Below are 23,182 nucleotides of genomic sequence, written 5' to 3' on the forward strand. Positions count from 1 at the left end.
TTGTTAATGTTCTCCATTGCTTAATATAAGCTGGTCTCTGTAATTTAGTCATAAGTGTCTGTACTAAACATTTGTTACTAGACTAAATAAATAAATAAATAAATAAACAAATAAATAAAAACCACTTTAACCCAACTATATATTTGCATTACAGCTAAAGTTTTACAAACAGCAAAAATTGCTGGCGCCAAGCAATTGGAAAAGGCAGTGAAGCATTCATCACACTGTACGGATGGTGTAAAGTTAGAAACTGCTGTTGTAACAGCTTCCACCGACACAACGGTCATCTCTACTTGGCCGAGTAGCGGCTCGTCCGACTATCTATCGAAGACAGTATAATCATATCTTTTGCCAAAACAGGTTAGCGATGTGCTTGCTCAGGAAAACAAAAACCAATTAAGAGAGTTTATTTATTATGAAAATATTTACTTTTCTTTATATCAACAGTATTAATTTAAGTTGCAATATCACGTACATATATAATAAGGGATGTGATACGATTGCTGTCGAAATTAGATTTGAAACCAATCAATACTCCTGCTAAAGGTTGCAGAATTATTGCTTGAATAATTAGATTTAGAACAATAATAAGTCTGACCTAATTACAAGTCGTACATTTTTAAGTTCATCAATTACGACAGCAATCGGATTCCACAACACCTTTAAATATTCTTGATCTGAAAAAAGAGTAAACCTAATCTGAATTTCTACTAAGCTTTAAGTTGTACATTATTTAAATAATTGGAGTTTTTTCTGAAGCTTAAAATTATTTTCTGTTCGCTTGGAAAAGATTTCAATTGGAAAATAAAAACCAATAAGGCGAGTTTATTTATTATTAAAATTCTTACTTTTCTTTTTTATCAACTGTATTAATTTAAGTTACAATTTCATGTACATATATAATAAGGTATGTCGTGATACGATTGCTGTTGGAATTAGATTTGAAACCAATCAATACTCCTGCTAGGGTTTCAGAATTATTGCTTGAATGATTAGATTTAGAACAATAATAAGTCTGACTCAATTACTAGTCCTACATTTTTTAATTCATATTTTACTTAATTACTTTCAAATTCAATTACGACAGCAATCCGATTCCACGACAGCTTTGAATATTATTCTTGATTTGAAAACAAGAGTGAATCTAATCTGAATTTCTACTTAGCTTTAAGTTGTAGACTTAAATTGATTCAAATAATCAAATTTTGTATTCGAAACTATGTAAACAACTCAAATTATACATGAATATAACACACTTCTGAATTGTTCAAATGTAAAGTTAGCTGCAGCAGCAATATAGTTCAAAGCAATTAATATATTTTTATGTTATTATTAAAGTACTTACTTCCTTTTTATATTAAATGTATTAATTTAAGTTGCAATTTCATGAATATATGGCTCCAAGATGCAAAACCAGATGAATCCATGATATGTAAAACTTAGAAAAGCACAAAAAAGCTGAAATTTTGTAAATTGTTATGAATTTTCAATACGGGTTTTTAGAATGTTGCTAGGCGATGCAATATTGTCGCAATTTAAATATTATTTTAAATTTTTAAATATCTGGTTTTGCATCTAGGCGCCTCATATATTCTTTATTTGGCAAAAAATTGACTAAATCTAATGATATGTTTTAAATAAATGTTTATATTATATGTTATGTTTGGTTATTATAATTAAAAATAAATATTGAAAATTAAATTTTTTTGGTTCATATTTTATTCTCGTGGCTGCTACAGGTAAAGTAAATCGGCAGGTAAAATTCAAGTTATATGGCGGTTATATAAACGGTAAAACCGCAGTAAAATTGATTGTCAAATGACTCGAAAATGTAGAGGAAAAAAACCGAAAATTTGACCGCCTTTTGACGCGCATTGTGACGTGTGTGAGCAGAGCAGTGCTATGCTCACATCCTATAAGTAGGAGCGGAATGCACAATCACATAAATAGGTACGAATTGGGAAAAAAGTTACCGACGCCTGAACAAACATGACCAAAATTTAATAAGGGGCGTGACCGCACAATGTCGGTCAAATGACTAGACAAATGACGTGGAGCGTTTTTGCAGGGTTGTATAGGTACACTATGTCCAAGTTGCATCTGTGGCCCCTATTATGAGATAAATTCGATCTTCGACCGTGGTCGAAGGAGCTGATCGAACGAATTTTCATTCAGAAGTAGAAGACAGGTGAGATGCTTCAAATCCTTTGGAAATGAATTCCACCACGTAAGTGTAGCTTTCTAAATAAGTTGTTAAATTGTTGAAATTATAAGTTTTGTTTATAGATTTATTCAAAATTTGAGACTGTCCAAAGAAGCGTTCATGGACTTGTTGTCCAGTACAGATGAACTGCTGCAGCAATGCACAAGAGCCAAGTCTATTCCTAATATTTTTTAGTTTTGGCAACAGTTCTCTGATTTTGTGCTCAGGGATCCTACCAACTGAGCGTTGGAAACGAAAATGCAATCGGACTTGCCCAGCCGACTGTGTCTGTGGTACTATCAGAGGTGTTGAATGTCTTGGAAAATTTTATTTGTGAAAGATGGATAAAATTGAATTACGAGGAGGCTGAGCTGCATCAAGCAAGTTGCATTTCTATAATGTGCAAGTTCCTTTGCTATATGGGAATTTTGTTCCATAATTGAAACCAGTCTTTCAAGCTGTTGTTTTGTACTCACGACCTTGGACCTATATAAAATGAATTCAAATAGTTTAAAATTACTAGTAGGTAGTAAAAAAGTAGAACATAAATACAAAAAACTTACATTTTAAACAATTCGTTTTCTATTCGATACAGCATCGACAACAAATTTCTATTCGCTTGAAAATTAGATACACAACGAAAATTTCGACAGAGATGAGTTGTCATAATACCAATTTCAAATTCGATTTTCGATGTTCGATAGCCAGCGAAGATCGAAGATCGAATAATGCTCATAATAGGGGCCATAATTTCATCTGTTGTAAAATTTTGTTTTTGCAATCACCAGTTCTTATCATTGTAAATTTTACCAAGTAGCGCAACTAACAGCTGATCGGTGAAAATTCGCACATTCACACGCACAGTTCTCGACTCAATTTCAAAAACAAATTTTAGATTATTTAACCCAATTTTTAAAGTGAGATTATCCTTACGAATTTATGTATATAGAATATATAAGGCGTTTTTGTTGTTATTAAAATAATAGTTTTATTTATATTAAAGCTTTTAACATTTTTTTTTAACTTTGAAAAAACTCCGAACACCATTCCTTCATTATATGACATTCAACTGCCTAGTCCACTGCCTTCCACTCTATTCGCAACATAACCTCTACTTAAGCTGCCAAACTATATAGTAAACAATGGTTCTTATTTTCTCGCAGTTTTACAGAAAAATTAATTATTTATGCGAATAAATTAATAAATATAGGATAATAAAGTAAATGTGAAGACAAAGTGATTGGACGATCTATATATATGTGAAATCTAACTTATTTAATATTCTGGTACAATGAGTTCGGATAGTGATGAAGATGGTTCTACTGGGCGAGGTGGTGGGGGCTCCGCTGATAGCTGCGCTGGAGGTGGCTTCGGAATGGACTTAACTGGTATACTTTTTGGAAATATAGACTCCGAGGGCAAACTTGTGGACGAAGATGATGCCCGCAGTGGATTTGATTCAGAATTTCGTGAACACATTGGGTCACTGTCAAAGTGAGTACACTAGAACAAAATTAGGGAAATTTGTTATTAATCAGATTTGCTATTGCAGATTGGGACTTAATTCTATGCTAAACGAGGTGATAGAGACTGAAAATGATGAGGGCAATGATGTGGAAAGACCTAAACATCCAATGAGTGATTTTGATGCCTTAAAGGCTGGACTTTCAAGTAATGATGGTAATGAAGCTGATAACGAAGATGATGGCGAAATTGTAAAAGATGATAACGCTATTGATTATTCTGATATTAATGAGCTATCCGAAGATTGTCCACGTACTCCACCACCTGCAGTTGCAACCCAGAATATGATGGAGGACTTAGAAGATGCAATTCCGGCAACAAAAGTTGAGGCTGGAGGTAAATTTTAATTTCATTGTTGCATGTTTCAGTCACACTAAGAAATATTATTCTAGGTCTAACAAAAGATGATAAGGAACTAATGCCACCTCCACTTGCGCCTATACGTCGACTTTCAACCAGCGGAAACAGTGCAGACGCAGCAACTAAAACGAATGGGCCTGATACCGCAACATCAGACACAAAACAAGATAAACGTAGATTTTTTACTTTTTTAGAAATATCACATATTCTTAATTCTTTGGTTTTGCAGCGGTAGAAAGGAAATTAGATACGCCCCTAGCAGATATGCTCCCATCTAAATATGCCAACGTCGATGTGAGAGAACTATTTCCAGACTTTAGGCCTGACAAAGTATTACGTTTTTCACGCCTTTTTGGGCCAGGTAAGCCGTCTAGCCTGCCACAAATTTGGAGGAGCGTTAAAAAACGTCGACGACGGCGTAAACATTCAAGGGATCTAAAGGTAGATTCACTTCCTTAATACTATGAATTTATGTACAATTAAATACTCATATATTACAGAATCCAAATCCCGGCTCGGACTCTACCAGTGATTCGGAGGAACCTAAGAAAAGGGGTTTCGGGCTACACGAAGGACCGGATCCATTGCCACATCAATGCATGTCCGACGACGAAGACAAGCTTCTAAGTATTTCCAATAATGAAGACGTAAAACAAGAAGGACCAGAAAACGGTGAAAACAGTGATAGTAAACCAAAAATTGCTGATTGGCGTTATGGTCCTGCACAAATTTGGTATGACATGTTGGATGTGCCAGATTCTGGTGAAGGATTTAATTACGGCTTCAAACCGAAGTCATTAGGAGCAGCACATAAAGGTGGAAATTCGTCGGCGTTTGAATCTAAAGCATTAGTGCCTGTGGAAGATAATATAGAAATAAAAGGCGAACCAATAGCAGACGATGCATTTTTGATGGTATCACAATTACATTGGGAGGATGAAGTTGTATGGGATGGAAATGATATCAAAGCAAAAGTGATGCAAAAATTAAATTCAAAAACAATAGCAGCCGGCTGGTTACCTTCAAGTGGTTCGCGTACTGCTGGAGCATTTAGTCAACCAGGCAAGACAATGCCCGTCTCGGGTAACACGGGCAGTGCAAAAATGCAAGGTAGTAGCAGTGGATCCTCAAACAAAAAAGCCAGTCAAATGTACGTAAACAAAATACAAAGTTATGCAGAGTAATGAAAATGAAACCCAATCAATAACATCGTACATTTTTAGCATACAAAGCAAACAACCGGAAGCAGTCGATGATACTTGGTACAGCATTTTTCCAGTTGAGAATGAAGAATTAATATATGGAAAATGGGAGGATGAAATTATTTGGGATGCTGAACAAATGCCTAAATTACCAAAACCCAAAGTGCTTACGCTTGATCCAAATGATGAAAATATTATACTTGGCATACCCGATGACATTGATCCTTCGAAAATAAGCAAGAATACAGGACCACCGCCTAAAATTAAAATACCACATCCTCATGTTAAAAAATCAAAGATTTTATTGGGTAAAGCAGGTGTTATTAATGTATTGGCCGAAGATACGCCACCACCGCCACCAAAGAGTCCAGATCGTGATCCGTTTAATATATCAAATGATTCGTGAGTCTATTACAAAAAAATTAATAAACGTTTGTTAACTAAAGAATAATTTCCACAGCTATTATCAACCCAAGACTGAACCGACATTGCGTCTCAAAGTCGGTGGCGGCAATTTAATACAACATTCGACGCCTGTAGTTGAATTGCGTTCACCATTTATACCGGTATGTTGTTTCACATTTATATAGTGTAATTGTGTATTTACATACTGTCTTTGTTTCCACTAACACTCAGACGTATATGGGTCCAATGAAACTACGTGCCTTTCATCGTCCACCCCTCAAACGTTTTTCGCATGGTCCCTTGGCTTCACCAGGGCCTCATCCTGTACTACCGCTACTTAAATTCATCGCCAAGAAAGCTAAGCAACGCGAACTAGAACGTATTGCTTCTGGTGGTGGTGATGTCTTCTTTATGCGTAACCCCGAAGATTTAAGTGGCAAAGACGGCGATATAATTTTATGCGAATTTTGTGAAGAGCATCCACCTTTAATGAATCAAGTAAATTTGCAATGCATTATTTCTTTCTAGTTCAACAAACAAATTCCGAATTTCTTTTATAACAAAAACTAGGTTGGCATGTGTTCCAAAATTAAAAACTATTATAAACGCAAAGCTGCAAAGGATAATGGCCCTCAGGATTTCAAATATGGCGAAGTCGCATTTGCACACACCAGCCCCTTTTTAGGAATACTTCATCCTGGTCAATGCATACAGGCGTTAGAAAATAATATGTATCGTGCACCTATCTATCCACAACAAATTAGTCACACCGATTTCCTTCTTATTCGCAATCGTAGCAATTATTGGATACGTGCTGTTAATGCTGTCTTTACAGTGGGGCAGGAATGTCCTCTTTATGAAGTGCCCGGTCCAAATTCGAAACGCGCAAATAATTTTACAAGAGATTTTCTACAGGTAAAAAATAAGAAAACTGCAAAATGCTTATTAAAATTAAAAAAAAAAAATATTTTCAGGTTTTCATTTATCGTTTATTTTGGAAAAGTCGTGATAATCCACGTCGCATACGTATGGATGATATTAAACGCGCATTTCCAGCACACTCCGAAAGCAGCATTCGTAAACGTTTAAAACAATGTGCAGATTTTAAACGTACTGGCATGGATTCCAATTGGTGGGTTATAAAACCCGAATTCCGTTTACCCTCCGAGGAAGAAATACGTGCCATGGTTTCACCCGAACAATGTTGCGCTTTCTTTAGTATGATTGCGGCTGAACAGCGTTTAAAAGATGCTGGCTATGGTGAAAAATTCTTATTCGCTCCACAAGAGGATGATGATGAAGAAGCACAGCTGAAGTTGGATGATGAAGTGAAGGTTGCGCCTTGGAATACCACGCGGTAAGTTGAAATAACTTGAAGAATGGAATGAATTTTCGATATTGATATATGGAATAATAAATTGATAATCTATCCTGTTTACAGAGCTTATATCCAAGCCATGCGCGGAAAGTGTCTTCTACAATTGACTGGTCCGGCAGATCCAACTGGATGTGGAGAAGGTTTCTCTTATGTGCGCGTACCCAACAAGCCAACGGTGAATTGCTACGATGTTCTCATTAATACATTTAAGGGATTTATTTATTTATATTTTTTTGCACAGCAAACCAAAGAGGAGCAAGAGTCACAACCAAAGCGCACTGTCACCGGCACAGATGCCGATTTGCGCCGTCTTCCATTGCAACGGGCCAAAGAGTTGTTGCGTAAGTTTAAAGTGCCTGAAGAAGAGATACGAAAATTGTCACGTTGGGAAGTAATCGATGTAGTACGTACGCTCTCAACTGAGAAAGCCAAAGCCGGTGAACAAGGAATGGATAAATTTTCCCGTGGTAATCGTTTTTCTATTGCCGAACATCAAGAACGTTATAAGGAAGAGTGCCAACGTATCTTCGATCTACAAAATCGTGTTCTAGCAAGCTCAGAAGTACTCTCTACCGATGAAGATGAATCATCAGCATCAGAAGAATCCGATCTCGAAGAGCTGGGTAAAAATTTGGAAAATATGCTTTCGAACAAAAAGACTTCCACGCAACTATCACTGGAACGTGAAGAGCAAGAACGTGAAGAGTTGTTAAAGAAAATAATGGAAGACCAAGAAGGTGGAAAAGGTAGTAAATCGAAAGACGGTAAAGATGAAAATTCACAACAGGCAATATCGAACCCAAATCAGGGACGTATACTTAAAATAACGCGCACGTTTAAGGATAATGAAGGCAAGGAGTATACGCGTGTAGAGATTGTACGGCGACAACCAGTCATCGATGCATACGTAAAGATACGCACCACCAAAGATGAACAGTTTATAAAACAATTCGCGACTTTGGATGAACAACAAAAGGAAGAAATGAAACGTGAAAAACGACGTATACAAGAGCAATTACGACGCATTAAAAGAAATCAAGAACGTGAACGCTTGGCATTGCTGGCGCAAAATCAAAAATTGCAGCCTGGTGGTATGCCAACTTCACTTGGAGATCCCAAATCATCTACTGGCTCATCACATAAGGAGCGTGATACACCACACAAGGAAGTTAGTCCGTCGCGCAAGAAATTCAAGTTGAAACCGGATCTGAAACTGAAGTGTGGTGCTTGTGGACAAGTAAGTTTTATTGACAAAATTATGGTAATTAATTATATTAATGTTTTTGATTTGTATTGCAGGTTGGTCATATGCGCACAAATAAAGCTTGCCCACTATATACTGGTCTGCAAGGTCCTACTAATCCCAGCAATGTTGCTGTTACGGAAGAGCAGGAAGAAGAAATTGAAAAAGAGCTCAACTGCGAAGATGATGATTTAGTGAATGTGGATGGCACTAAGGTGACATTAAGCAGTAAGTTACTTAAACGTCATGAAGATGAACGCAGGCGTACACTATTGTTGAAAGTACCTAAAGAGGCTGTGGGCAAGAAAAAGCGACGTATGGCAGGTGATTTGCATTGTGACTATTTGCAGCGACACAACAAGACAGCAAATCGGCGACGCACAGATCCGGTGGTTGTGCTGTCATCGATACTCGAAGAGATACTCAATGTATTACGCACAATGCCAGATGTAACACCATTCCTATTTCCTGTGAATGCTAAGGTGGACATATCTTTTTTTATCGAAAAATTGTTAACTACAAAGTGATTTTTATTTTTTATAGCTTGTGCCTGACTACTATCGTATTGTAACAAAGCCAATGGATTTGCAAACTATGCGCGATTATATACGTCAACGACGCTACCACAATCGTGAAGAATTTCTTGCTGATCTTAATCAAATTGTTGAAAATTCAACACTTTATAATGGAGCGCATAGTTCATTTACAGTGGCAGCACAACGGATGCTTCAAAGTTGTTTCGAATTGTTGGCGGAGAAAGAGGATAAATTGATGCGCTTGGAGAAAGCTATTAATCCGTTGTTAGATGATGATGATCAGGTGGCATTATCATTCATTTTCGAACAATTACATGGTAGAATCAAACTAATGCAAGAAAGTTGGCCGTTCCTGAAGCCTGTAAATAAGAAACAAGTGCGTGATTACTACACAATTATTAAACGTCCAATGGATTTGGAAACGATTGGTAAAAATGTCGAAAGTAAGCTGCAATGGAAACTCATCAAAAATGAAAGAAGTAACAAGTTTTATTTAATTTTTACAGCACATCGTTATCACTCACGTGCCGAGTTCTTGGTGGATATTGAATTAATAGCAACAAATTGTGAACAGTATAATGGTAGCGAATCACGTTTCACCAATAATGCTAAAGTTATATTAAATTATGCACGCACACAATTGGAAGAGGTAATTCTATGTCGAACATTTTCGAATGTCTCCGTACAAAACAGTGTAAATGTTCTTTGAGTTTTTACCTATTTCAATTCATTGTCTTTAATGCATAGCTCGGATCAAAAAAATCAATTTCGAAAATATATACTTATACAGTATTTTTGAGCAATATACATAATTAGTCAGATAATTTAAAATGTCCTTATCTATCTTTCATAGTACTCCGAACATTGTGCCCAACTTGAACAAAATATTTGCAAAGTACAAGAACGTGCACGTGCCGATGCTGATATGCTGGATGAGTCATGGGGTATTGATGATCAGGATTATGACTTTCCACATCGTACTAGTCGTTCAACTACACCGGAAAATGATTTCATCGATGTTGAGAGTAATGAACGTCCAAAAACATCAGTGGCTGTGGCGGCCGGTGGAGCTGCCGCTGCATTGGCAACACCGTCATCATCTTCAAATACACCGCTGAATCTTAGTAGTTTTACTACCGGAATTAGCATACCCGCACCGTTGGCGACGCCAGGTGCAGTTGGTGGCCAAGCTGCTGATATGGTTGCACCACCACCACCGCCGCCAGATGTGAAACGTGGCCGTGGTCGTCCACGCAAACATGTTGTGCGTGATACTGTTGAGGAGGGTAAGTGCTATGTGATTGATTTGAACGTTATTTGTTTGAATGTGTGTATGTGTTCAACATTTATACATTTTTAATTTCTTTTATACTATTTCTCTAATTATTTTACCAAATTTGTTAAGCGCGCTTTGTTTGTTTTTATTTTTAATGCTATTATTTTCAATTCCTACATAATGCGTTTTCTTATTTAATTAGCCCTATTTTTTTTAAGTTTTCTTTAAAATTTTATGAAAACAACCCACCCCCCCCTGTTGGCTTTTGTTAATATTTTATCGAAGGATTTTTTTGGGTTTTCCACTTCTACTATTTAATTTCGCTTTTAATTTTTTCCTTACTAATACTAACTGAAAAACAGATAAAGTTTTATATTAAAAATTTTTTTTCATTTAAAACTTAAAATATTAGTTTTTGTTTCCCCTATAATACCTTTTCTGTTGTAAAATTTTTCAATGGTATCCGTAGAGATACCCTTCATGAAAACTATTATCTTCCAGCGGGTTAGGGGTTTAGAATATATTGAAGGGGTTGTGTAGCGCAACCCTTTCAGGTTGCCAGCGCAATATATAGTTTCTCCAAACCCCAGCGGGTTAGGGGATCAGAATATACCCGGGGTAGGTATGCCTGTCGTAAGAGGCGACTAAAATACCAGATTCAAGGGGCTGTGTAGCGCAACCCTTCAGGTTGCCAGCGCAATATATAGCTTCTCCAAACCCAATTGTCAACCTCACCTATCCGCGGCGAATCCTGTTTCACTAACAGACGAGGCTCTGGCGACCCCAAGTTCCTCATGGAATTTGGGGGTAGGGAGGGAGGGAATGGCCTGAAGGTTTAATGTGGCCACATAAATCGTTCCCGAGATGGTCGGGCTAGCACCTTAATGGTGCTATGGTACCGGAGCGTACCGGATATGTATCCGGCAAAGGACCATCACATCGAGGACACTCCCCAAAACCTTCGGGGAGCAACCTTATCGCTACAACAACAACAACAACAACCCAATTGTCAACCTCACCTATCCGTGGCGAATCCTGGATATGCATCCGGCAAAGGACCATCAACATCGATAACACTCCTCAAGGCCTTCGGAGAGTGTCCTTATCGCAACAAGAACAACATGAAAACTGTTAAAAACGTGTCCTGGGCCATGTATTAAAATGCATATTCATTCACTATCCCTTACTGCGGTTCTGTCACGTGGAACCAAAACAAAAAATTTCGATTTTTTTTTTATCCTGACCTAACCAGTCCGGAAATTATCCAAAAAAAAAAAAAAAACTGATCCCGAAATGATCTACGGGTTTCATCGCGCCATGTTGCCAGGTCGCAAACCCAAATCATCCGGGTACCCCAATGCTTGCCCAAGGGCGCCCAGTCTCAAGGCCACAACAGCAATTGCGTCCTGGCCTTCCACAACCTAGGCGTAGTCACCCCTCACTTACCCCTAGAGTGGCGGCGTCACCCCTCATGCACTTCAGAATTCTGCAGTTCAACTGTAATGGACTAACTGGGAAGATTACGGAGATAGTCGATTTCATGAAGCGGCACAACATCCGCATTGCTGCGATTCAAGAGACTAGACTCACAGCAAGATCTGCATTGCAGACCTGCTCTGGTTATAATGTCCACAGGAAAGACCGCGAGAGCGGAAATGGAGGCGGCCTCGCGTTTATCATACACCACTCTGTGCAATATCATATATTTGATCCTGGCATCGACCGCAGTGACAATGTCTTAGAACGTCAAGGCCTATCTGTCCGGTCAGGCGATGCAAATCTAGAAATCATCAACATCTACATCCCTCCTGTCACCTGTTGCCCCAGTGGATACCGCCCTAATATCGAGGCCTTACTCACTGGCAACAATCGCATTATCTTAGGCGATTTCAATGCTCATCACGACCTATGACATTCAAACTTGCGGGCGGACAGTAGGGGTGAGATGTTGGCGGATCAAATAGACGAAACGACGTTCTGCACAATAAACGGAGACGCCCCCACACGTATGGTAGGAAGCTGTCATAGCTCGCCAGATATCTCAATCGTAAGCGCAGAACTCGTAAACTGCGTCAACTGGCAGCCGATGGTAACATTGGCATCCGACCACCTGCCCATACTTATTTCGTTCGAGCGTACCGCCGACTTCATCGTCACCGAAAAACGCACTTTCATAAACTTCAAAAAAGGAAAGTGGGAAGAATATAAATCTGCAACAGACAGCAGCTTTGCTGCCCTCCCTATCCCGACTGATGCCCGCCAAGGGGAGCGTGCCTTCCGTAAGGTAATTGAATCCGCCTCGGCACATTTCATTCCCGCCGGGAGAATTCCCGAAATCCGGCCCCACTTCCCGGCGGAGGCCGCGAGCTTAGCGAGGGAACGCGACCTTATAAGACAGCTTGATCCAGGCGACCCCCAAATAAGGGATATAAACCAACGCATCAGATTGCTTGTGGACGAACACAAGCGGGCGAAATGGGAAGAGCACCTAAGAGGTTGTAACCTCTCTACCGGTGTAGGTAAACTTTGGTCCACCGTAAAATCCCTATCGAATCCGACTAAGCACAAAGACAAAGTTTCCATCGCCTTTGGCGATAAGGTGCTGTCGGATGCGAAAAAATGCGCGAGCGCTTTCTGCCGACAATATATAATGCATCCTACGGTCGACAAAGATAGACGGAGAGCCAATAGACACGCACATAAACACAAACTCAGCGCGTCACCAATTACCATCACCGCTAGAGAGGTTGAGGACGCCATTGGTCGCGCTAAACCATCCAAAGCAGTGGGCCCAGACGGCATAGCCATGCCGATGCTTAAAAACCTAGGGAAAGAGGGTTTCAAATATTTAGCGCATGTCTTCAACCTGTCTCTTTCCACCTTTGTCATACCCGAGAAATGGAAAATGGCCAAGGTGGTCCCGCTACTAAAGCCTGGGAAACCAGCTAACGTAGGTGAGTCATATCGTCCGATATCTCTCCTATCGCCAGTGGCAAAGACGCTTGAAGCCATTTTGCTCCCTTATTTCCAAGCACATTTGCAGCTAGCCCCTCATCAGCATGGCTTCAGAAAACTCCATAGCACTACCTCCGCGCTAAATGTCATTAGCACCCAGATAAATTGCGGTTTGAATCAATATCCCCACCATAGAGCAGTACTCGTAGCGTTAGACCTATCAAAAGCTTTTGATACGGTCAACCATGGCTCGTTACTGCAAGACCTGGAAGGGTCCACCCTTCCCCCATGTCTTAAAAGGTGGACCGCAAATTATCTGGGTGGTCGGCAGGCATCGGTGCAATTCAGAAACGAAACATCAAAACAAAGGAGAATTAAACAAGGGGTGCCACAGGGTGGTGTCCTATCCCCGCTTTTGTTTAATTTCTACATATCTAAGCTACCTTCACCACCGGAAGGAGTCACAATCGTTTCCTACGCCGATGACTGCACAATAATGGCCACAGGCCCAGGCCCAAAGATCGATGAGCTATGCAATAAAATAAACGGCTATCTCCCTGATCTCTCCAGTTTTTTCGCCTCGCGAAACCTGGCATTGTCACCGACTAAATCTTCCGCGACCTTGTTTACAACATGGACGCCCCAAATGTCGACCATATTGAACATCCACGTCGATGGCACTACGCTACCGACTGTCCTACACCCCAAAATCTTGGGTGTGACGTTTGATCAGGATCTACATTTTGGTGCGCACGCAACCGCAATTGTTCCAAGAATTCAGAGCCGTAATAAAATCCTCAAATCCCTTGCTGGCAGTACCTGGGGAAAAGATAAAGAAACGCTCTTGACCACATACAAAGCAATTAGCCAGCCGATTACGTGCTACGCGTCACCCATATGGTCGCCAAGCCTAAAAACCACCCACTGGAAGAAACTACAGGCCTGCCAAAATACTGCTCTCAGAATCGCCACGGGCTGTCTTCTTATGTCCCCAGAACACCATCTGCATAATGAGGCGAGAATACTCCCCATCAGGGAGAGAAATGAGATGCTGACCAAACAGTTTCTGTTGAATACCCAGAAACCTGGGCATCCCAACAGACATCTGATTGACGAACCAGCACCGCCTAGGGGCCTAAGGAGTCATCTCCGTAAGCATTTTGAGGAAATACGGCACCTGAGAACCCAGCCGTATGAAGCGGAAAAACACAAGCAGGTCCTTGGTGAACTCCATAGACAGGCGTCGGACCTTTATGTCGGGAATTGCCCGGTGAATCCAGTACTTGAAGAAAAATATCCAGAACTCGCAGAAGAGGAACGCATACTCCCCAGGGAAACGCGTGTCACTCTTGCTAAACTTCGTTCTGGATACTGTAACAGGTTAAACTCTTACCTATCCAGAATCAACCCCGACATACAAAATGTATGCCCTGCTTGCAATGTGTCCCCACATGACACCAACCATCTCTTTAATTGTAATGTGGAACCAACGCCTCTAACACCCCTTTCCTTATGGTCTACCCTTGTTGAAACGGCAAGTTTCTTTGGGCTCCCGTTAGAGGATATTGATGACAATTTGTGATCGGTCGCGGCTATTAGGTGGGGCGAGCATTGCTACAACAACAACAACAGGCGTGCATAACCACCACCCTGACTCTAGACAGTAAAGCTCTGCATCTCCCAACTCCGCCAAAACGCCAGAAGGAAGCACAAAGCCAACCTTGAGGCCAATTTAAATTTTCGGATCAAACAAAAAAACCCAACAAATTGCAGTTGAGCCGAGGATGACACTGCACGACCACTCCGACGAAACGACTGGAACAGAAATTAACAAAAAATTTTCAGCAGGCAGAAAAGTTGTTGTTTGTTTTGTTGCTTTTTTTGACAATATCTTCATTGATTGTTAAATTCTGGCAATTAACTAAATAAATTAATTTATTGAACTTGATAACTTATTTTCTTATTAAATCACTCATTTGAATGCCTTTGGAATTTCCAAAAAATGTAATCAGCGAATTTTCATTCGTGTGTTTTCCTGCTTGCTAATTCGTAATGGAAGAAATTGTCCCAGTACGAACTTGCAACTTCCTCTTCCAATGGAATGTCAATACTGCGCTTCCTCGTTGCAAATTTGCAAAATTTTCTCACAGAATGTGGTTCAGTACCAATTAGAACAAGTTTGTATACATTTTTTGCATACCAAACTAGGGCTGTGAACTGCATCCGGATTTTTCAACTATCCGGATAAACCGGATATTCGAATAACCGAATAGCTAAGCAAAAAATCCGGGTATCCGGATATCCGGATTCATAAATGGAAAATCCGGATAACCGCAGTTCGGCTATCCGGATACGTAAACGGAAAATCTGTCAATTTGTTGCTTTCACTGGATATCCAAAAATACGGTTATTAACTGGATCTTCATAAATCCGAATATCCGGATAGTTTCATTAACGAATATTAACCAGATATCCATGCCGTCCGGATTTTATCCGTGTCAACGGATATCCGTATGGATACTCGGATATTCGGATATGCGGATAGTCCCAGCCCTATACCAAACGCGCCTTTTATATTTTTTTTTAAGAAATATCTTTTTCTTGGTCCAATGTTTCGTTATGTCTTTGGCCAAATTTGTTGTTCATTTCCTTTAAATGTAAAACATTTTTTTATTTGCAATTTATGTTTTGTATTTTTTTTTTTTTTTTTTGTATTTTACTACTATTTTTATTCATTGCTTTTATTATTATTATTATTAATTCTACAAATACACATTTAGACTAGATTAGACTTAAAAAAGTAAACAATTATTAAGAAATTTAATGAAACACACATTCCTTCATGAGCTATAAATTAACTCTGGGTTTAAAGCGTATACACAAACTTTTATTTTCTAGTCAAAATAAATGCGAGCGCTGTTAAACGTGGGCGTGGCCGACCCCGCAAGGACAGCCTAGCCTCAAATATAAGTAACCCACAAAATTCCTTTTTGGAAGAAGGTAAGACTAATAATCGAACTACTCTACATTTGCAACAAACAACCACAACAATAGCTAACCAACATTAAAATTAAAATAAAACGAAACACATACTGCGTTCAATAGACATAAGCAAAGTTAGAAAATTGCAAACTTAATAACAAAAAAAAATAATCAAATAATGCACACTAAATTGCATAAAAAAATTTGTGTTTAACCAAACTAAAAAAAAAATTTATGTTTATACAATGTAGTTCCTCCCGTTTGGCTTTACTATTTCTCTTATTTCGGCATTTTTTGTTAATTCTTTTTTTACGTTACATTTGGTTGTTTGATTTGGTTTTAGTGGTTTTTGTAGTTTATTAACTTATTTATATACTTATACAAAACTTTTTACTACAAAACTTCTTACTACACAACTTCTAATAACTATACATATTTATATGTATGTTCCTATATTTTTTTTTTTAATTATTAAACAGTGTTTTTTTTTTTTTGGTAAAATTAATTTATTTTTGCAAACTTTTTAGTACTTATTATCAACTACTATTTATTCCACTATACTTTTTTTTATTAAGTAGCTCTCTTAATTACACCCAAATTAATTAGTTTCGACTTTTCAAATTTTCACAAAAAATTTCATTTATTTAGATTTGCAATGCTCTACAGACGATGAAGAGTTCCAGGAAGTTTCAGAAGATGAAAATAATGCCGCCAGTATACTTGATCAAGGCGAACGTATACAAACGAATAGCAGTGGCATGGATGCCCCTATCGGTGGAGCTACACTTGCTACTTTCGATCAAATAGATGTTGCGCATATAAAAACGGAAATGAAAATTGAACCGGCACAACTTGTTAACGGTAAGCAAAATTTTCTATCTCACAACACTACGCAAATTAAATTTTGTTTTCGAATAGCTCGCAAAAAATAATTTTGTGCATATATCAAATTTCCTTTAGAAAGTCTCTCTTATAACATAAACACTCTGCTAGGTATTGTGCAAATTTTTTTGAAGAGATTGATCCATAAAGCGCGGTATTCATATCATGAAATAAAATAATTAAAAAAATGTTTTAAGCTAAACGCTTTTATTGAAGACAATACTTACATGAAGTAATAATAATACTAAAAGCTAGAAAAAAGGTAGGTCCTAGGTACTAGTCATCACACTCCTCACCAATCTAGGGCATTGACAACGTAATTAAATAAAAGAGCTGGGCGCGTGAACTTTATAAAAATGTGAGGCGTAGTATAACCTGATTAAGGTTCAGTTGGGCTCATATATGACTATCAATAGAACAATGTATCCCCACATGACACCAACCATCTCTTTAATCGTAATGTGGAACCAACGCCTCTAACACCCCTCTCATTATGGTCCACCCCTGTTGAAACAGCAAGTTTCCTTGGACTCCCGTTAGTGGATATTGATGAAAATTTGTGATCGGTCGCAACTATTAGGTGGGGCGAAGCACTTCTACCACAACAACAACTATCAATAGAAATTTAATTTAATTTAATTATCTGATCAACGCCCTAGATTGATGAGGAGTGTGATGACTAGTACCTAGCACCCACCTAATTATTTTCTAGCTTTTAGTATTATTACTGCTTAATGTAAGTATTGTTTTCAATAAAACCGTTTAACTGAAACATTTTTTTTAATCATTTTATTTTCAAGTTTTTAGTCTTTATTTAATTCCATTTAATTCATTCAGTGACTCATTACTCATTACAAGGACTCTTTCCTGACAATTTGTTACAATCGAAGTCCTCAATACATAATCCTTCCAAAGACTTTACTCGACTCTACGCCACGTATGCTTGTCCCTCCTCCAACTCCAAAATATTTTGATGTCACTTCTACCGGACTGTATGTAGTACTTGTTCCAAATATAAGCCAAATCGGACATCATAGGACGCTTTCTATTCATGTATGTATTATGTGTTCCAAATATGAGCCAAATAGGACCACAAATACGATTTTTTGAATACCTCGATCTTTGCGCCACCTAGCGCCAATTTTTTTTTTCATAGGTCGCTTTCTATTCCTGTATGTATTATGTGTTCCAAATATGTGCCAAATAGGACCACAAATACGATTTTTTTGAATACATATATCGATCTTTGCGCCACCTAGCGCCAATTTTTTCATAGGCCGCTTTCTATTCCTGTATGTATTATGTGTTCCAAATATGAGCCAAATAGGACCACAAGTACGATTTTTTTGAATACCCCGATCTTTGCGCCACCTAGCGCCAATTTTTTTCATAGGTCGCTTTGTATTCATGTATGTATTATGTGTTCCAAATATGAGCCAAATCGGACCTCAAATACAATTTTTGTGAATATCTCAATCCTTGCGCCACCTGGCGGCGATTTTTTTCATAGGTCGCTTTCTATTCTTGTATGTATTTTGTTCCAAATATGAGCCAAACCGGACCACAAATACGATTTCGTGAATATCTGGATCCTTGCCCCACCTAGCGGAGATTTTTTTCTTATTGTTGCATTGTCATCGGGTTCTAAACTATACTCCAAGTTTCAAGCCTGCAGCTCATCGGGAAGTTACTTAATTTCAATTACAAAATTCGGGCCAGTCAACTCAACCTACATAAAACCGTTTAAAACCGATCAAGGCTGAGCCAAAATCAACTTTTTCATATACATATGTAGATGCGTTCAACAAAATCTTACGCATTCCAGTAACAATGCCACAATCAATCAAGATGTTGCGTTTGTAAATATAAGGGAACTTCAGACTTCGCAGTTGAAGTTTATTTCGCCTTGCCCACTCGCATACAAAATTTCGCGAAGCTCTGTTATAAGTATTCTCCGTATACAAGAAAAATACTTGCTAACACATTTTGTGTTCTATTAAATTGTTAAATTGTAGTTCTTAACTGTGAACAATTTTAGAAAAGTACCAAGTGGGAAAAATAATTTCACTTGCAACGTGTGAAAGCACCCTTAGCCAAATCCAACGTCAAATTCTTCTTCTTATGCTTTGCTTGCAACAAAAGTTGGAAGATGGCTACTTTCTCATGTCAGATGACGCTAGTGTCGCTCGATCTACCAATCGTGCAATCTACCCATAATGCATAAGATTGTGTTAAACGCAAACGCATCTATATGAAAAACTGTTTGTGTGACGGGGCTTTCATGAAAAATAGTAGTGGCCAAGTAATTTTCTCATTTTATTTATCTCTATGTTCTCAATGAAGCGGCATCACTTCCCTGGAAGACACGGAAGGAAGTTAGATTGAGCAGTGAATTGGAAGAAAATTTGTAAACATTACAATATTCGCATTGAAAATGCATTAAGCTAAAGAGAATTAACTAAGGAAGAGGAAATGAACACTTGGGCTCAGATAGAATAGAAAATTCCAATCAAAAAAACTCATAAATATTCACAATAATCCCTGGTATTTAACCGACTGTGTTCTTACAGGGTCGAAATATTAGCTGTGTTTTTTTACATCTATAGACGTTTACGCTTAAACTTTATATGGACTGCTAGGCGTCAAACTATAAATACTCCTCTGAAATTGCTGCGCATAAAATTAGTACTACTAAATTTCAATACGCATTATACTCAGATGTAACTGAAAAATGTGTCTAGGTTTCACCTCTACACTAATTCTAAGTATCACCTCTTAAAATAGTGCGTGTCCACAATTCATCTCCACTGATTCAGCTATATGTTATACACCATGGCCACCAGAGGGTTGTGTCTCCGATTTTAGGTACACCCTGTTCTGTAGCTAGTTACTTAACCGCTAGATAGGTATCCTAAGTATTATCTAAGCGAGGATAAGCGTTTTTTACGCGCAAACGTAAACGTATACGCGTGTAAAAAAAAAACACGGCTATTGAGACGCACATATATTTATTTCTTGACGAAACCAGGGTTGTTGTTGTTGTTGTAGCGATTAGGTTACTCCCCGAAGGCTTTGGGGAGTGTTATCGATGTGATGGTCCTTTGTCGGATACAGATCCGATTCGCTCCGGTAACACAGCACCATTAAGGTGCTGGCCCGACCATCTCGGGAACGATTTATATGGCCACATTAAACCTTCAGGCCATCCCTCCCTCCCCACCCCCAAGTTCCATGAGGAGCTTGGGGTCGACAGAGCCTCGTCTGTTAGTGAAACGGGATTCGCCGCTCGAAGGTGAGTTTGACAATTGGGTTGGAGAAGCTATATATTACGCTACACAACCCCTTAAATCCCACGAAACCAGGGTCCCCTGTATACGTTTGATAAAAAAAAAAAAAAAAAGTAGCAGAAATCGTACGAGTTTCCTTCGGAGATGGATACTTTTTAACAAACGACATTTTTTGAGTATCTCCTTTTTGTATGGAATTTTTCATTTCGTGCGATGTGGACACCGCGCTTCAGCAAAAGAATAATTTTCCTTTTTTCCGAAGTTCGCCTCCAAAACAAAGATATTGGTTTTCGAGGTTCGAAATAAGACCTAACCCAAATATGTATAATTTTTTTTTTTACTTTGTGAAAGTAAAAATGTAGGTTTGATTTGACTTTTTTATTTGAATTGCGTTTTTTTTCAAGCATATATTTGTAATATGATTTTTAGGGGTCGAAATTACATAACTGCACAAAATCAGGTTGGGGAATTTGGAGAAGTGTGTATGTATATTGATACGCAGAATTCAAATCCGGGTCAAGGTTCAGCCTTAACCTAAAAAAAAAAAAAACAAAAATACTGGCGATTGAGAAGATTTTGCGGTTAAGGATCAGATCAGCATACATTTTTGGACAGCTGTGTTATATATTACTTTCAATATTTTCGAAGATCTTTGGCCCCTTATAATACCTGTTATATAAGCTTCAAAAGAGAAAATTTTATACTATTCAAATATGGCACGATAGGCCCATCGCTCCAATTTTTTACTTTTAAATACAATTAACAAATAAACCACTTACGAAGTGTACAATTTCGAACTTCAAAAGCTAATATCACTTCTTTTCTGCAAAGATTTTTTCTGTAGATTAGTCCATGAGCAACAGAGCAACTTTCCGCTTTTCGAAATTAGCCTCGAAACATACGATATTGCCTTACGAAGTTCGAAATTGGACTTATCCTAATATATTTGTTTACTTAAAAAAATTTGGTGGAACTGTTAATGTGACAAATGTGATGTCGAGAATTTGGGCGACTGTATCTGAAATAGCCTAGTTGGTACTGGTTCGGCCCTAACCTCAAAAAATTATCGCCGCAGATTTGTTTACTGTTTTTGAGGTTAGGGCAAAACCCTGATATATTAGGCCAATTCCTTTGGCGCGATCAGAGCATCATAAGGCATGGGAATACGTGTGACGCATTACCAGATATCTTTCCTGTTTTTGCTCCTTAACGTATGCAATTATATTTTTTTTATTTTGAATTTTTTTTTTCTGAAGATTTGAAAGTAATCAAATTTTTCATGATTCTAAAAAAAAAAAAATAAACTACATGCTGCTTTTCTCAGTGGAAGGTGGTGGCGAGCAACAGGGCGAAGACGACAGCCAACAAGCCGCTGAGGCAATGGTTCAGTTGAGTGGTATGGGCTTCTACTCGCAACAGCAGCAAGGTTTACTAAATATATACCACTTTTACAACTATGTACAAACAACCTAATCGGATTAAGTTTTTTATTTTTTTTTAATTCCAAAAGCAAAAACCATTTTGTTATAATTTTACTTAAAAACTTAATAACACCTTTAACCTTTCCTAATTTGCCTTCTCTTTACTTTCTTCCATTTAGATGACTCCATGGATTTAGATCCAAATTATGATCCATCTGATTTTCTTAATTTCGGCAATCGTCCTCCGATCAATAATAATTCTACTGAGGATGTACAACAGCAACCAACTCAAAATCATACAGAATTTGCTGCAAAAGTTGATGATAATGTGGCGCATACACAATTCAACACAACAAATGCTGCATTAAATGAGAGTGCAATGTCAGCCAGCGGTGGTAGTGATATGAATTCTATGTCACAAATGCCATTAATTATGGATCCTGGCAATAATGCTAATGTTGGTATTGATGCGGACTTGGATATATCGGAGAGTGATGAAGACGATGGTGACAATAACCGCGCTCGTGGGTTAACTATGAAAAGTGAAATATTCAATGATAGTGGTGAAATGGCAAATGACGGTATGAACGATACCAATATAAATGTTGGCATAGACATGACTCAACCTCAAGATGTACCCATGAATATGACAGTCATGAGAGATAACCAAGAGCACCAACAATTTCAGCAACATCATCAGCAGCACGATGACAACGATGATGATGATTGGTTACATTTTTAGGATAAAACAATTTTTGATTGAACTTTTAAGTATCCTTATTAATAACATTAGTTTAATTTCTTATTGCAATATATATATAATAATAAATTATTAATTACATAAATTAATGAATTGTCTATATTTTACTTAAGACTACACAAATTACACGTCTTATTCAATGAATTATTTCCACCTGTTTCTATCTCTAAAACGATAAGTGTTTTGTTTTTGAAGAAATGAATTATCTAAAATTAACACGATTTTATCGCATATATGGCAAATGGTTTACAAAAGTTTTAAATGCCCTGTAACCTTATCAATATCATCAACATCTGCTGGACCAATGGCCAAGACAGTTTTTGAATTGGGTTCAATTTGTGTACGTCCGGCGTCGTGTATTAGGCACGTTACGAGATTGGTTGCATCTGCGGCGCGTTTTATCACCATCATTTCACGTTCACTTTCAACGCGTAGTGCAATTTTGGCACATCCCGTATTTTCCCATGCGCGTACGATATGTGGTATGCGTTGCATTGCTTTTTGGTAGGCACCTACAGCACCATGTCCACATTGTGCTCCTATTTTGCCTTTACCCATTTTTAAATCATTCCGTACGATCAGCACCATTTTATAATTCTTGCGAAAACTAGCAAAGAACTGTAATTAAAAAATTCATCACTTTTAACAAAAATTTGTATATCCAGCATTCATTATAAACTCACACCCCCAGACGCCGCCGCTGCATCTCCATCACCTTTATTGGCACCTTTAGTGTCTTCATTAATATCATGCCTTTTTAAGGCATAC

General features: G+C 38.1%; 2 protein-coding genes and 1 long non-coding RNA gene across 7 annotated transcripts in view; 1 reads left to right on the forward strand and 2 right to left on the reverse strand.

The window, feature by feature from the left end:
• Nucleotides 1–396: 396 nt before the first annotated feature.
• Nucleotides 397–2,938, reverse strand: LOC137237841 (uncharacterized). Its single transcript, XR_010949046.1, has 2 exons — nucleotides 2,767–2,938; nucleotides 397–2,689 (listed from the first exon to the last, which is right to left on the reverse strand). It is a non-coding gene; the product is annotated as an uncharacterized lncRNA (long non-coding RNA).
• Nucleotides 2,939–3,326: 388 nt separating this feature from the next.
• On the forward strand, nucleotides 3,327–22,541 carry Taf1 (TATA-box binding protein associated factor 1). 5 transcript variants are annotated; one of them, XM_067762061.1, is made up of 20 exons: nucleotides 3,327–3,697; nucleotides 3,756–4,063; nucleotides 4,120–4,260; nucleotides 4,317–4,528; nucleotides 4,588–5,237; nucleotides 5,311–5,691; nucleotides 5,750–5,855; nucleotides 5,926–6,192; nucleotides 6,265–6,609; nucleotides 6,669–7,051; nucleotides 7,136–7,247; nucleotides 7,314–8,309; nucleotides 8,372–8,797; nucleotides 8,859–9,294; nucleotides 9,358–9,500; nucleotides 9,705–10,137; nucleotides 15,981–16,082; nucleotides 16,713–16,925; nucleotides 21,558–21,659; nucleotides 21,834–22,540. In XM_067762061.1, the coding sequence occupies exons 1-20, from the start codon at nucleotides 3,495–3,497 to the stop codon at nucleotides 22,394–22,396; spliced, it is 6,522 nt and encodes a 2,173-aa protein (XP_067618162.1). In that variant the 5' UTR covers nucleotides 3,327–3,494; the 3' UTR covers nucleotides 22,397–22,540. The 5 variants fall into 5 exon arrangements, with proteins under 5 accessions (XP_067618162.1, XP_067618161.1, XP_067618165.1 ...); XM_067762060.1 differs by having other exon boundaries at nucleotides 7,136–8,309; nucleotides 21,834–22,541; XM_067762064.1 differs by lacking the exon at nucleotides 15,981–16,082 and having other exon boundaries at nucleotides 21,834–22,541.
• LOC137237833 (probable peptidyl-tRNA hydrolase 2) overlaps nucleotides 21,707–23,182 on the reverse strand; it is a 1,839-nt gene continuing 363 nt past the window's right edge. Inside the window, exons 2-3 of the mRNA XM_067762065.1 lie at nucleotides 23,098–23,182; nucleotides 21,707–23,032 (exon numbers count right to left, since the gene is read on the reverse strand). Of these exons, the coding sequence (XP_067618166.1) occupies nucleotides 22,661–23,032; nucleotides 23,098–23,182 (457 nt within the window). The 3' untranslated portion in view covers nucleotides 21,707–22,660. The remainder of the gene's footprint in view (nucleotides 23,033–23,097) is intronic.

Source organism: Eurosta solidaginis, chromosome 1, assembly GCF_040869045.1.
Source record: "Eurosta solidaginis isolate ZX-2024a chromosome 1, ASM4086904v1, whole genome shotgun sequence".
In the NCBI taxonomy this organism is placed as follows: domain Eukaryota; kingdom Metazoa; phylum Arthropoda; class Insecta; order Diptera; family Tephritidae; genus Eurosta; species Eurosta solidaginis.

Excerpts from the sequence above, each read along its gene's own strand:
- Taf1 (XM_067762060.1), top strand. The coding sequence starts at position 3,495 with ATGAGTTCGGATAGTGATGAAGATGGTTCTACTGGGCGAGGTGGTGGG. Across the intron at positions 5,692-5,749 it reads TTTAATATATCAAATGATTC|CTATTATCAACCCAAGACTG; the intron begins GTGAGTCTATTA and ends TAATTTCCACAG. Across the intron at positions 6,610-6,668 it reads TTACAAGAGATTTTCTACAG|GTTTTCATTTATCGTTTATT; the intron begins GTAAAAAATAAG and ends AAATATTTTCAG.